The 15,872-nt window shown below is 42.3% G+C and overlaps 1 protein-coding gene across 1 annotated transcript in view; it reads left to right on the top strand.

Moving 5' to 3' along the window:
• The first annotated feature begins 644 nt into the window (after positions 1 to 644).
• Positions 645 to 15,872, top strand: part of LOC132822824 (potassium channel subfamily K member 9-like) — a 59,896-nt gene continuing 44,668 nt past the window's right edge. The window contains exon 1 of the mRNA XM_060836182.1: positions 645 to 927. Within this exon, the coding sequence (XP_060692165.1) occupies positions 645 to 927 (283 nt within the window). The remainder of the gene's footprint in view (positions 928 to 15,872) is intronic.

Below are 15,872 nucleotides of genomic sequence, written 5' to 3'. Positions count from 1 at the left end.
CCAAAGGAACCAACTCCAGTCAAAGTGATCGAAGCGGTTCCGCCCCATCCCAATCCCCATCCCAATCCCCTTCCCAATCCTCATCCCAATCCCCAACCCAATCCCCATCCCAATCCCAATCCCCATCCCCATCCCAATCCCCATCCCAATCCCACTCCCCATCCCAATCCCAATCCCCATCCCCATCCCCATCCCAATCCCCATCCCCATCCCAACCCAAACCCAAACTGACCCAAATCAATCAGCCCCGGCCCATCCATCCCATACTAGCCCATCCCATACTATCCCAAATCAATCAACCCCAACCAATCCAGCCTAAAGGGGCCCTTCCCAAACTAACCCATACCAAATTAACTCTAACCAATCCGGCCCAAAGCAAAGGGATCTGTATTAACCCATCCCCGACCAATCCAACCCGAACAATCCAGCCCCAACCCCGTGCCCCTCCCCCGGCCAAAGTGTTGCCCCCCAACCCCCAACACTCCTCAGTTGCCCAATTAGTTGCTTCCTCGCTCCATGAGTTGAAGGGCGCGTGCACGTTGGGGGGAGCGCGTGAGGCGGCGCGCCCCCGCGGCCGGAGTGCCCGGGGTGCTGTAGGCGGGGGAGGCGGGGATGCGGCGCGCTGGAGCCGGGCTCGCGTGGCCATGAAGCGGCAGAACGTGCGGACTCTCTCCCTGATCCTCTGCATGTTCACCTACCTGCTGGTGGGCGCCGCCGTCTTCGACGCGCTGGAGTCTGACTTTGAGACCTCCCGCAAGCGGCTGCTCAACTCCAAGCGGATGGAGCTGAAGAATAAGTACGGCATGAGCGACGAGGACTACAAGGAGCTCGAGTGGGTGGTTCTACAAGCCGAGCCGCACCGCTCCGGGCACCAATGGAAATTCGCCGGCTCCTTTTACTTTGCCATCACCGTGATCACGACCATAGGTGAGAGAGGGTCAAGGCTTTTAAGAGTGTGTTCCGCTCACACAGGACTGGCGGTGAGTCCAGCGCAGAGAACTGGGGGTATAACTGGGAGAGGGAAGGGGTTGGGGAAGTGTTAAACTTTGGCAAACAAGACGAAAGTATTCTGGTTGGACGCTCTGATTGATACAGTTTGCTTCCTGTCAGTCACCAACCTCGTAGCCCTATATGACGGTAATAACACAAGCATACTCAGACATCAACTGAACACAACCGACCCTTTTGTTCTCCAGTGACTCACCTGTTCTGTTGAGAAGCGTACTGCAACAGGGCTAATTGTTTTACCCTGAAAGATGGTGTCTACCTTCCCCATATTCAGAATAGGAACCCAAGGAGATTGTACCTCCCAGAGCCCTAACTGTGTGACAGCTGGCTAGCTGATCCTACTATGCTGGTGGGAGACTACACTGTCATTCTCCTCCCAACAAATAACTTTTTCCACAAGAAGTGACTGGGCTTGACAAGATTCCAGTGAGATCCACCGTTTTTCCAAACTTTGTTTTAATGCCATAGATCACAGAGTGATTGCTGAGTACTGTTCAAACACATTCTCTTGCGATCCTCAGGACAGACTCAAGAATGCCAAAGTGAGCGCCAGTTTGAACTGCATGGTAACAAGATGCTGATTGGTTGGCACGGTGCTCTGATTTGTTGTTGATGTAGAGGTGCCGGTGTTGGACTGGGGCAGACAATGTCAGAAGTCACACACCACCGGATTATCATCCAATAGGTTTAATTGAAATCACAAGCTTTTGGAGCCCTGCTCTTTTATCAGGTGAAATGGAGAGAGTTGCAAAGATTAGTTGAAGCAGTCTGAGGGATAATGCACAGGTAATGTTCTCAGGATGTCGATCTGACTGGCCAGGCCAATATTGAATACCCACTTGTAATTACCTGGAAAGATGAGTGAGTCACCTTCTTGAACTCCCAATCGTAACACCCCAAACCAGATTACACCCCAAACCAGATAACACCCCAAACCAGATTACACCCCAAACCAGATTACATCCCAAACCAGATTACATCCCAAACCAGATAACACCCCAAACCAGATTACACCCCAAACCAGATTACATCCCAAACCAGATTACACCCCAAACCAGATAACACCCCAAACCAGATTACACCCATCCTGCGGATAGGAATATATCGGAATTACACAGAAACATTGGGAGAGGAACAGGAGTAGGTCATTTATCCCTTCAAGCCTGCTCTGGTTTACAATAAGATCACGGCTGATCATGCAACTCAGTACCCTGTGTTCATTTCTCCCCGTGCCATTTGATTCCTTTAGCCCTAAGAACCATATCAAACTCCTTCTTGAAAACATTCAATGTTTTGGCCTCAACCACTTTCTGTGGCAGAGAATTCCACAGGCTCCCCATGGTCTGCCCCGTGTATGTAGACTATGACCTTTTGTTCTGGATGCATCCACAATCGGGAACATCCTTCCTACCTTTACCCTGTCTAGTCCAGCTAGAATTTTATGGATTTCGATGAGCACACTCTCATTTTTCTAAATTCCAGCAAATGGTCCCATTAATCCTACAAACTGAATTACACTAATCCCAGAGTAATGCTGCATGCTGAATCACAATAACTCCATTGTAAGTTACTCTTGTTAGAACAAAGAACTGTAAATGCTGGTTTTAAAACAAACAAACAAAACAGCAATTACTGGAGAAACACAGCATGTCCGGCAGGATCTGTGGAGAGAGAAACATAGTTAACATTTGGAGTCCACTGACCCTCCTTCAGAACATTGAACTCAAAATGCTAACTATGTTTTTTCTTCACAGATGCTGAGTTTCTCCAGCAATTTCTGAGTTTTAAAAAACAAATTATTCTAGTCGCTATTTTTGGTCATACATTTACTTTTCTCTGCTTTGTTTGAATTTTGCCAAACCTTTGCCCATTTGTTGGAATGTGGAATGATAGCAAAACTACCCCCAGGCTCATGTACATTTTCCCAGTGTCATGCCATTAGTCCTTGGTGCTGAAAGTAATATAGTTTGGGATTTAAATAGTTCAAACTGCATTTTGTGTTACTCAGTCTGGGATGTTAATGTAATCCAATCTGTGAGATTTGCATAATCCAGTCTGTGGGAATAGTGTAATCCAATTTCAGAAAGTAGTGTATTCCAGTTGGGGTGAAATTACTTCAGTCTAGTGTTAGGGTAGTACAGTACCTAGATGTTAGGATTAGAGCAATGCAACTGTAAGATTAGTATAAATCAGACTGTAGGATAGTAGGTATGAATCTGATATTAATTCGATTTAATTTATTATTGTCGCATTATCTAGTTACAGTGAAAAGTTTTGTTTTGTGTGCAGTAAAGACATATCATACAAAGTGGATTGGGGTAATAGAACAGAGCAAAGAATACAATGTTAAATATGGACCAGACCAAACCCCCTCAAAACTTATCAAAGCGATGGCGCAGATCCTAAGTTTATCTTATTTAAAGATAAGTGTAAGGCGTTGCACTTTGGATGTGTTTTGATTGGTCAAACAATTAGGATTTATGCAAAACATGTTCTATTCTTGCATCACAGTTAAAACATAAACAAAAAGGATGAATTGGCATAACTTTAACTCTACCAAAATACTTAACAAATTAATATGTCATTTACCTACTACTCATCAACTGTTCCAACACAGCAGCATCCCATAAACACAGGCTTGGCAAAGACAAATACAGCAAAACAGATTTCCCTCAGTTGCTGTCTTCTCCAGTCCAGGAGAAGGAACACAGGTAACATGAATCTACGAACAGAGAGAGAGCTGTATCTAGCTACTTCAACTCCAAAACCCCCCACTTCAGCAACTGAAAGTGAAACTAAAACCTTGGGTCGGTGTGAGCCGGAAACCACTCACTCCCTTCTTTTGTTTCCTTTTTAAAAAGCCCTAAGCTATTTACTCTGCTTTCCCCAGAGGAGACACTTCAGCACCAGGTTTACAACATCCCTCTTCAAGAGAAACAGGACGGAACAAATCTTTCTTAAAGGTGCATTTTATCACATCAGTCTGTATTGTTAGTGCCAGTCAGATTCTGGGATTAGCGTAATTCAACCTGTGATTAGTGTAGGTAAAGCTAACAGAGTAGTGCAGTTAAATTGTGTGTTTTATATAATTGAAGTTTGTGATGATTATCTTCCAGTCTCTGGGATCATTGTGATTCAGTTGTCAGATTATTGCAATCCAGTCTGCTGGTTCAATTTAATACAGGTTGTGCGATTATTGTAATTCAGTCTAGGATTAGCATAATTCAATATTTGGAATTTGCGTTCTTTTGTCGATTGTTTAGTGTGATTTGACTGTGGAATAAGAGAACATCATTCTGCGTGTTTAATGTAATTCAGTATGATGTTATGATCTCAAATGATTGTAATACTGTTCAAATCACATTCCAGAGTGAAACATAATTTGATGGACCATACATTTTATTTCTGCAGCATTTTCCTCCATGGTGATCATTCACTGTACATATTGACAAGAGGCTGAAAATGCACTTTAAACAAAAGAAAATCAAAGTTTATTACACATAATAAGAGAAAAAAACACAACATATTTAACACCGTACAAGAACTAGTTGAAATGGTTTTATTACAAATATCAGAAACAAAAACTCAACCTTTTCATCTCAACAACAATCTTGCAGCTGCGCAACCCTCAGTGAAGGATCACCCTGTTTCCACATTTATGTTCCTTGTTCAGTGGATATCGAAGTATTTGGATTCTATTCAACCAGCCTCTGCAGTCAATGCAATATTCTTCAGTAATATCTCTTGCTGAGACTCTTAAATAAACTGCAAATGCAGCTCACCTATTTCTAAGGGTTTCATTAAACTAATGCATTAAACATCTTTGTAGGGTATCTTCCTCTTTGAGACTTTAAAACCTTCTGGGTTTTTTTTTCAGATTTTGGCTTCCAGATTTCTAAACCATATTTAAAATTTTCTTCAGCCCTAACTGTGTTCTTTGGAGATTCAAAACTGCTGTGCTGCCCTTACCGATATTTCCTCTCTAAATGAACTGCTTCTCTCTGACAGAAACCTGCGGACTCACTGAACATTTGATGGTTCTCTTTCCAAAAGAATTTTTTCTCTCTCTCTCTTTCTCCCTGAATCCTTGGATGCTTTACCCAATTGTTTCTTCTTCTTTTCAACTCCTTGTTTCTTAAAGAACTATTCACCTCAAGTGTTTTTTAAAGGTTTCATTTCAGTGCATGTAATCCAACTTCCAGCCAACCTGGTATCACTCACTAAATTCAAACGTGAACCTTAAAAAATGTCTTTCTCTTTTGAACACACAATATAGAAATACAAATCAAAGTTTTAGGTATACATCGTTCTGTCTACTTAGAACACAAGTTTCCTAATAATAATAATATATCATAAGCCTTCATCACATCTCACCACTAAGAAAAAGAATGGAAGTATATCTTTAAAAGGCATACCAGTAAAATTGTCATTTTCCTGTTACAATTTTTGCTCATTACTATACCTTTTCTACATGTTCAAATGCCACTTTCACAGGAACAATATGATTGATTTGAATAATCATATTCTACTCATGTCCATCTTAATCCCAGCATTTAATTTCTTCCCTATTTCTGCTTGATAAAGTATATACTATAATATTGTCTTCTCCTTAGAGATTAAAGATTTTAAAAATATATGCTTATAGTATTAAACGCCAATGAAACAGTTATCAAATGTTTTCAAAAGTATGAGAGGACCATGATCCATATAAGCAACAGTCTCTGTAAAGAAGTTGGGAATGAAGACTTCAAAACATTGTAGAAATAATACTAAACTCAAAATCTCTTAAACAAATGTACAAATTAGGAGCAGAATAGGCCATTGGGCCCTTCAAGCCAGCTCTGACATTCAATAAGATGTTGTCATTCTCCGTTTATGTAAGACTTTGCTTTTTTTTCTTTCCGCTGAAGTATACAACTTCACATTTTTGCACTTCACACTCCATTTTCCAGACTTCTGTCCACTCACTTTATCTACATTCTTATTGTCATCTTCACCACACGTCTTCCACCGAACTCTGTGTCATCTGCAAACTTAGCCACCGAGCCTTTGATTCCCTCTTTGAAGTCATTGAAATAATTTATAAAAGGTTTAAGGCCCAGTACAGACCCCATTTGTCACATGCTGCCAATCTGAAAAAAAGACTCCTTTCTACGTGCCTTCTGTTTTCTGCTAGCTGGCTATTCTTCGAACTGTGCTACCCTCTATACCATAAGCTTCTACTTTACACAACAACCTTTTATATGGAACCTTGTCAAATGCCTTCTGGAAATCCAAGTAGAATGTATCAATGGGATCTTCTTTATTCATTAAAGAATTCCTAAAAAAAAGTTTAAACAGGATTTCCTTTCCAAAATCCCATGCGGCCTCTTCCTAATTACTCATTCCAAGAATCCAGTTATAATCTCTTTAATGAATCATGATAACACCTTCCCCATGACCGACATCTCACTAACTAACCTAGAGATTCCTGGTTTTTTTGTTTTTGCCTCCCTCCCTTCTAGAATAGGTGAAGTATTAGATTCCCTACAGTGTGGAAACAGGCCCTTTGGCCCAACAAGTCCACACCGACCCTCCGAAGAGCAACCCACCCAGACCCATTCCTACAGCTAACACTATGGGCAATTTAGCATGGCCAATTCCCCTAATCTGCACATCTTTGGACTGTGGGAGGAAACTGGAGCACCCGGAGGAAACCCACACAGAAACGGGGAGAATCTGCAAACTCCACACAGACAGTTGCCTGAGGCGGAAATTGAACCTGGGTCTCTGGCACTGTGAGGCAGCAGTGCTGACCACTGTGCCACCATGCCACCCATAAATATATTTGCTATGTTCTAATATTTCCAGAAACAAATGAATATTGGAAATTTAATACCTACACATCTATTTCCTCATTAGCCATCTATTTTATGCCCCACAGCTGAAATCCATCAGGAGCCAAAAACTTCTCAACCTGCAGCTCTATCAGTTTGCTCAGTAACATTCCCCGAGTGATAATAATTGCACCAAGTTCTCTCTTCCTTCAGTTTCCAGATTTACAGCTATTACCAGAGTTTTATTTGTATCCCCTATAGTAAAGACAGAGCAAAATATTTATTCATCACATCCATTATTTCTTTGTTATCGACTATTAATTCTCACAGTCTGGAGGAGCAGCACTCAGTTTACTAACTTGTATATTATTTACTAAGATGTAAAGTGATGTTTTTCTTGTACAGCAATCTAGGACAAAAGGTCATAATTTTATGCAAAAGGGTGGCAGATTCAAAACAGGGGGGAGGAGGAATTGCTTCTTTTAAAATGTTGTAAATCTGTGAACTCACTTCTCAGAATGCGGTAGACATGAGGATACTGAATCCATTTAAGGAGGAAGTACATAGATTTTTAATCAGTAATGATTGAGAATTATGGGAGTGGGCAAGAAAATGGAATTGAGACAAGGTCAGCTATGAACGTATTAAATGGTAGAGCAGGCTTGAAGGGCTACATGGACTTCTCCTGCTCTTAGTTTTATTTTATTTGCTTATGTGATATGGCCCTCACTAGCTGGGTCAGCAATTATTGTCTGTGCCTAGTTGCCCTTGAGAAGTCAGTGATGAGCTTCCATCTTGTACTGTTTAGTTGTTATATTCTTGTGTTTAGGATACTGATAGAGAAGTTTGCTATCTGTTTTCACATTTCTACCTAGCTTCCTCTCATTCATGCTTTAATTTATTTGCCCTGATTAACCTTTCAGTCATTCATTGTGTTCCTTGTAATCCCACCTCTCATCTGCCCTGCCTCTCACATTTGCACAATGATATCCTTTTTACTGAAATTTGATGCTCTCCTAAATTCTCCAGTTAACCACAGATGGTGGCTCCTCCCTTTGGAATTTTTGTTTTTGGTAGGAATGCATTTATTCTGAATATTTGGAAATATCCCTTTAAATGCCAGCCACTGCTTCTCTGTTGATGTAACCCAGTTCATTAAAGTGAGCTCAGCTTTCATGCACACATACTTGCAGTTTTTCAAATTCTCTCTTTCTCTACTTTTTCAAACTGGGTGCAAAATTCAATAAAATTAGGATCACTGCTGCTGAGAGGTGCCTTTTCTCTAAGGTCATTAATCAATTCTCTCAACTTCATGACATCAACTCTTGTGTAGCCTGTTCTCTGGTTGGTTCCAGAATGTGCTGCTGTAAGAAACAAGAACAGAAATTACTGGAGAAACTCAGTGGGTCTGGCAGCATTTGTTGAGAGAAAGCAGAGTTAATGTTTCAAGTCCAACAACCTTCCTTCAGAACCGACAGTAAGCTCAGAAAATGTGGTACATCTGCTGATGGCATGGAGTTGTTGAAGGAAAGGAGTGAGTGGATGGGTAAAGATTGAGCTCAGAGGGAGAGAAAGAAAGTTAGACAAATGAAGTGATGGTTGATAGTATGCCAGTGAAGAAGAGAAGATAATAGTGGGCACCATGAGTGAGTGAAAATGGGTTGGCTATGTTGCAAATAGACAATGTTATGACAGGACCAGGAGTGTGGGGGGTGATGACAAGTGACTATAGCTTATCTTCACCCAAACTGAGTCTACATCCCAATCTCCTGCACCAAAGCGTTCTCTGTTCATTTCAACAACAGGTTCCCCATGGTATTCTGGTTAGGACAGTTAGATCACATGGGATCCGGGCAGAGCTAGTCAATTGGAGACAAGATTAGCTTGATGTTAGGAGACAGAGTGTGGTGGTAAAAGGATGTTGTTCAAACTGGAGGCCTGTGACAAGTGGTGTGTCACAAGGATCAAGGCCTAGGTCGACTATTGTTCGTGATTTATTTAAACCGGTTGGATGAGAATTTAGCAGTCATGATTATTAAGTTTGCAGATGACACAACATTAGTGGTATAGCAGACAAAGTGGAGAAGGTTGTCTAAGAGTACAATGTGATCTTGATCAACTGGGCTAGTGAGCTGAGGAATGACAGATGGGGTTTAATTCAGATAAATGCAAGGTATTACAATTTAGTAAGATAGATGAGGTCAGGACTTAGACAGTTAACAGTAGGGACTGAGGAGTGTTGTCGAACAGGGAGACTTAGGAGTGCTGGAGCACAGTTCCATGAAAGTGGTGTCACAGGTAGACAGGATGATGAAGAAAGCCTTTGGCATGCTGGCCTTCATTAGAGCATTGAGTATAGGAGTTGGGACATGATGTTATGGCTGTACAAGACATTGGTGAGGCAGCATTTGGAGTACGGGTTACTCTGTTATAAGAAAGATGCTATTGAACTGGAAAAGGTGCAAAAAGGATTTATAAGGACTTAATGAGACTGAAAGGTTTGTGTTATAAGGCGTGACTGGATTGGTTGAGACATTTCTCCCTGGAGTATAGGAGGCTGAGGGGTGACTTTACAGATGTTTATCAAATCACGAGGGACATAGATAAGGTGAATAGCCAGTCTTTTCCCCAGGGTAAGGGAGTCCAAAATTAGAGGGCATAGGTTTAGGTAAGGGGATAAGATTCATAAGATCAAATGGCTTTGCGTCCACTCCACCATTTAATCATGGCTGATGGGTGTTTCAATTCCACTTACCTGCACTCTCTCCATAGCCCTTAATTCCTTGCAAGATCAAGAATTTATCAACCTCTGCCTTGAACACACCCAATGCCCCGGCCTCCACTGCGTTCCGTGGCAATGAATTCCACAGGCCCACTACTCTCTGGCTGAAGAAGTGCCTCCTAATCTCCATTCTAAATTGACCCCCTCTAATTCTAAGGCTGTGCCCAAGGGTCCTTGTCTCCTCGCCTAACGGAAATAACCTCTCAGCGTCCATCCTTTCTGAGCCATGCATTATCTTGTAAGTTTCTATTAGATCTCCCCTCAAACTTCTAAACTCTAATAAAAAACAATCCCAGGGTCCTCAGCTGATCATTATATGTCAGGCCTGCCATTCCAGGGATCATTTGTGTGAATCTCCGCTGGACACGCTCTAGTGCCAGTATGTCCTTGCTGAGGAGTGGGGCCCCAGATTTGGACACACTATTCTAAATGGGGCCTAACTAGAGCTTTATAAAGTTTCTAATAGTCAGAAGGAAATTGAGAAACAAACTTATAAGGAGATCTCAGCTATCTGTAAGAATAATAGGGTGGTTATGGTAGGGGATTTTAACTTTCCAGACATAGACTGGGACTGCCACAGTGTTAAGGGTTTAGATGGAGAGGAATTTGTTAAGTGTGTATAAGAAAATTTTCTGATTCAGTAGAGAAGGTGCAAAGCTTGACCTACTCTTGGGAAATAAGGCAGGGCAGGTGACTGAGGTGTCAGTAGGGGGGCACTTTGGGCCAACGACCATATTTCTATTAGATTTAAAATAGTGATGGAAAAGGAGAGACCAGATCTAAAAGTTGAAGTTCTAAATTGGAGAAAGGCCAATTTTGACAGTATTAGGTAAGAACTTTCAAAAGCTGATCAGGGGCAGATGTTCACAGGTAAAGGGACGGCTGGAAAATGGGAAGCCTTCAGAAATGAGATAATGAGAATCCAGAGAAAGTATATTCCTGTCAGGGTGAAAGGGAAGGTCAGTAGGTATAGGCAATGCTGAATGACGAAAGAAATTCTGGGTTTGGTTAATGAAAAGAAGGAAGCATTTATCAAGTATAGATAGGATAGATTGAGTGAATCCTCAGGAGGATGTAAAGGCAGTGGGAGTATACTTAAGGGGGAAATCAGGAGGGTAAAAAGGGGACATGAGATAGCTTAGCAAATAGAATTATGGAGAATCCAAAGAGTTTTCACAAATGCATTAAGGACAAAAGGGTAACTAGGGAGAGAATAGGGCCCCTCAAAAATCAGCAAGGCGGCCTTTGTGTGGAGCCACAGAAAATGGGGGAGATACTAAAAAAGTATTTTGCCTCAGTATTTACTGTGGAAAACAATATGGAAGATATCGAAAGTAGCGAAATAGATGATGACACCTTGCAAAATGTCCATATTAGAGAGGTGGAAATGGTTGGATATCTTGAAACGCATAAAGATGGATAAATCCCCAGGACCTGATCAGGTGTGCCCTAGAACTCTGTGGGAAGCTAGGGAAGTGGTTGCTGGGTCTCTTGCTGAGATATTTGTATCATCGATAGTCACAGGTGAGGTGCCGGAAGACTGGAGGTTGGCAAACGTGGTGCCACCTTTTAAGGAGGGTAGTAAGGACAACAGGGAACTATAGACCAGTGAGCCTGACATTGGTGGTAGACAAGATGTTGGAGGGAATCCTGAGGGACAGGATGTACATGTATTTGGAAAGGCAAGGACTGATTAGGGATAGTCAACATGACTTTGTGCATGGGAAATCATGTCTCACAAACTTGATTGAGTTTTCTGAAGCAGTAACAAAGAGGATTGATGAGGGCAGAGTGTAGATGTGGTCGATATGGTCTTCAGTAAGGCATTCAACAAGGTTCCCCACGGGAGACTGGTGAGCAAGGTTAGATCTCATGGAATACAGGGAGAACTAGCCATTTGTATACAGAACTGGCTCAAAGGTAGAAGACAGAGGGTGGTGATGGAGGGTTGTTTTTCAGCCTGGAGGCCTGTGACCAGTGGAGTGCCACAAGGATCGGTGCTGGGTCCTCTACTTTTTGTCATTTACATAAATGATTTGGATGCGAGCATAAGAGGTACAGTTAGTTAGTTTACGATGACACCAAAATTGGAGGTGTAGTGAACAGCGAGAAAGGTTTCCTCAGATTACAACATGATCTGGACCAGATGGGCCAATGGGCTGAGAAGTGGCAGATGGAGTTTAATTCAGATAAATATGAGATGCTGCATTTTGGGAAAGCAAATCTTAGTCGGGCTTAGATACTTAATGGTAAGGTCCTAGGGAGTGTTGCTGAACAAAGAGACCACGGAGTGCAGGTTCATAGTTCCTTGAAAGTGGAGTCGCAGGTAGATAGGATAGTGAAGAAGGCGTTTGGCATGCTTTCCTTTATTGGTCAGAGTATTGAGTACAGGAGTTGGGAGGTCATGTTGCGGCTGTATAGGACATTGGTTAGGCCACTGTTGGAATATTGCATGCAATTCTGGTCTCCTTCCTATTGGAAAGATGTTGTGAAACTTGAAAGGGTTCAGAAAAGATTTACAAGGATGTTGCCAGGGTCGGAGGATTTGAGCTACAGGGAGAGGCTGAATAGGCCGGGGCTATTTTCCCTGGAGCGTCGGAGGCTGAAGAGTGACCTTATAGAGGTTTATAAAATCATGAGGAGCTTGGATAAGATAAATAGACAAAGTCTTTTCCCTGGAGTGGGGGAGTCCAGAACTAGAGGGCATAGGTTAGGGAGATAGGGGAATGATAATAAAGCGACCTAAGGGCCAACGTTTTCATGCAGAGGGTTGTACTGGCTAGCCTACCTTCATATTTGGACAGGTGTATGGAATGAGCTGCCAGAGGATGTGGTGGAGGCTGGTACAACCCTCTGCAACATTTAAAAGGCATTTAGTTTGGTATATGAATAGGAAGGGTTTGGAGGGATATGGGCCGGGTGCTGGCAGGTGGAACTAGATTGGGTTGGGATATCTGGCCAGCATGGATGGGTTGGACCGAAGGGTCTGTTTCCATTCTGTACGTTTCTATAACTCTATGACTGTATGACAGAAGCACATCACTGCTTTTATATTCCAATCCTCTTGAGATAAATGACAACATTACATTTGCTTTCTTAGTCACAGACTCAACCTGCAAATCAATCTTAAGAGAATTCTGGACTAGCACTCCCAGATCCCTTTTACTTTGACTTTATGAATTTTCTCACCGTTTAAAAAATAGTCCATGCCTGTATTCATTTTTCCAAGACTTCGCATTTATTCACATTGAATTTCATCAGCCGTTTCCTGGACCACTCTCCTAAACTGTCTAAATCTTTCTGCAGTCTCCCCACCTCTTCAGTACCACCTGTCTGTCTGTCTAACTTTGTCTCATCAGTGATCTTCACCAGAATGCTCCCAGTCCCTTCATCCAGATCATTAATATATAAAGTGAACAGCTTTGGCCCCAACACTGAACCCTGCGGGACACCACTTGTCACCAGCTGCCATTCCAAAAAAAGAACCTTTTATCCCAACTCTCTGCCTCCTAACAGACAGCCAATCCCCAAGCTATGCCAGTAGCTCACCTCAAACACCATGGGCCCTCACCTTACTCAGCAGTCTCCCATGAGGCACTTTATCAAAGGCCTTTTGAAAATCTAGATAGATAACATCCACTGGGTCTCCCTGATCTAACCTACATGTTAGCTCTTCAAAGAATTCTAACAGGTTTGTCAGGCATGACCTCACCTTACTAAATCCATGCTGACTTGTTCTAATCTGACCCTGCACTTACAAGAACTTAGAAATCTCATCCTTAACGATGGATTTTAGAATTTTACCTACAACCGAGGTTAGGCTAATTGACCTACAATTTTCCATCTTTTGTCTTGATCCTTTCTTGAACAAGGGGATTACAACAGCAATTTTCCAATCACCTGGGACTTTCCCTGACTCCAATGATTTTTGAAAGATCACAATCAGCACCTCTACTATTCCCTTAGCCACCTCTCTCAGAACTCTAGGATGTAGCCTATTGGGACCAGGAGATTTATCGATTTTTAGAACTTTTCTAGCATTTTCTCTTTCTCTAGCTACAATACTCAAATCTCCTTAATTGTTAGGATATTACCCAGTCTTCCACTGTGAAGACTGACACAAAGTACTTATTAAGTTCTTCAGTTATTTCCTTATCTCCCATCACTAGCCTTCCAACATCAGTTTGGAGCAACCCAATGTCTACTTCTGTCTCTAGTTTTTTTCTTATGTATTGAAAGAAACTTTTACTATCAATTCTAATATTACAGGCTAGCCTACCTTCATATTTGGACAGCACAGTAGCACAGTGGTTAGCACTGCTGCCTCATAAGCGCTAGAGACCCGGGTTCCATTCCTACCTTGGGCAACTGTCTGTGTGGAGTTTGCACATTCTCCCCGTGTCTGTGTGGGTTTCCTCCGGTTTCCTCCCACAGTCCAAAGATGTGTAGGTTAGGTGAATTGGTCATACTAAATTGCCCGCAGTGTTAGGTAAAGGCGTAAATGTAGGGGAATGGGTTTGGGTGGGAGGGTTGGTGTGGACTTGTTGGGCTGAAGGGCCTGTTTCCTCACTGTAAGTAATCTCATCTAATCATATTTGATCCTCTCTTCCCGTATTTCTTTCGTTTTTATCCTTTTCTGATTTCCCAGTGCTCTTGTCCACTTTATAGGCTCTCTCCTTTTCTTTGATACATTTCCTGACTTCCTTTGTCAGCCATGGCTGTCTAACCCGACCCCTCCCCCAGATAATCTTTCTTTTCTTTGGGATGAACCTCTGTACTGTGTCCTCAATTACACCCAGAAACTTCTGCCATTGTTGTTCTACTGCCTTCCCCGCTAGGCTCTGCTTCCAGTCGATTTTCGTCAGTTCCTCTCTCATGCCTCTGTAATTACCTTTGTTTAGCTGTAACACCATTACATCTGATTTTTCCTTCTCTGTTTCAAACTGCAGACTGACCTTTACTATATTATGATCACTGCCTCCTACGTGTTCCCTTACTTTAAGATCTTTTATAAAGTCTGGCTCATTACATAGCACTAAGTCCAGAATAGCCTGCTCCCTTGTGCGCTCCATCACATGTTGTTCCAAAAAGCCGTCTTGTCAGCATCTCATGAATTCCCTTTCTTTGGATCCACTGGTAACATTATTCACCCAGTCCACCTGCATGTTAAAGTCCCCCATGATCACCGTGACCTTGCCTTTCTGACATGCCCTATCTATTTCCTGGTACATCTTGCATCCCTGATCCTGACCACTGTTGTGGGGTCTGTACATAGCTCCCATAAAGGTCTTTTTGCCTTTGTCGTTCCTCAACTCCACCCACACAGACTCCACATCACCTGACCCTATGTCATTCAGTGCCATAGATTTAATTTCATTCTTAACCAACAAGGCAACCCCGCCCCCTCTTCCCACCTCCCTGTCTTTTCGATAAGTTGTAAATCCTTGAATGTTTTAACTGCCAGCCCTGAACTCCCTGCAGCCAGGTCTCTGAGATGCCTACCACATCATCATCATTCACCATGATTTGTACCATGAATTCATCTGCTTTGTTACGAATACTATGAGCATTTAGATAAAATGCCTTAATGCTAATTTTCTTATCCTCATGATTTCCAAAATCTCTAGTTAGAAGTCCTAAGTTATCATTCCTTTTTGCTTCACTCCTAGCCTGTCTCGAACTTAAACCCTGCACACATGCTAACCTGCTGCTTATCCTTCTACTTGACTCCATACTCCCTGTTGCTTTCCCTTCCCCCTGATTCATTCAGAATTGACCTAAGGCACAACTTTTTCATACAAATGGTGGTGCAAGTATGGAATGAGCTGCCATAGGAAGTTGTAGAGGTGAGTACAATTATAATCTTTAAAAGACATTTGGACAGATACGTGGACAGGAAAGATTTAGAGGACCATTGGCCTAATGCAGACAAATGGGGCTAGTAGGCATGATGAGTTAGGCTGAAGTGTCTGCTTCCATGCTGTATGACTCGATGGGTCTCATAACATCCTTGATTAGGAATATTATTCCTCTGCTTTTACCTAGCTTCCTATTCTTGAATGCCACATCCCCCTCGATATTCAGAAACTAATCCTTGTCACCCTTCAGCTATGTCTCCCAAATGCCTATCACTTCATTCATTCACTTGTGTGTTCCATCACTCCATAACTTTGTTATAAATTTTATGCAGAGTTCAATATCAAACCTTTAGTTTCATTTCCTGTTTCTCTCGGAAGGAACCAGACTTGCCTGCTGGTGTTACCTTC

This window comes from Hemiscyllium ocellatum, chromosome 15 (assembly GCF_020745735.1).
Source record: "Hemiscyllium ocellatum isolate sHemOce1 chromosome 15, sHemOce1.pat.X.cur, whole genome shotgun sequence".
In the NCBI taxonomy this organism is placed as follows: Eukaryota; Metazoa; Chordata; class Chondrichthyes; order Orectolobiformes; family Hemiscylliidae; genus Hemiscyllium; species Hemiscyllium ocellatum.
The sequence above is the reverse complement of the archived record's forward strand: the minus strand, read 5'-3'. Positions and strand labels throughout refer to the sequence as shown.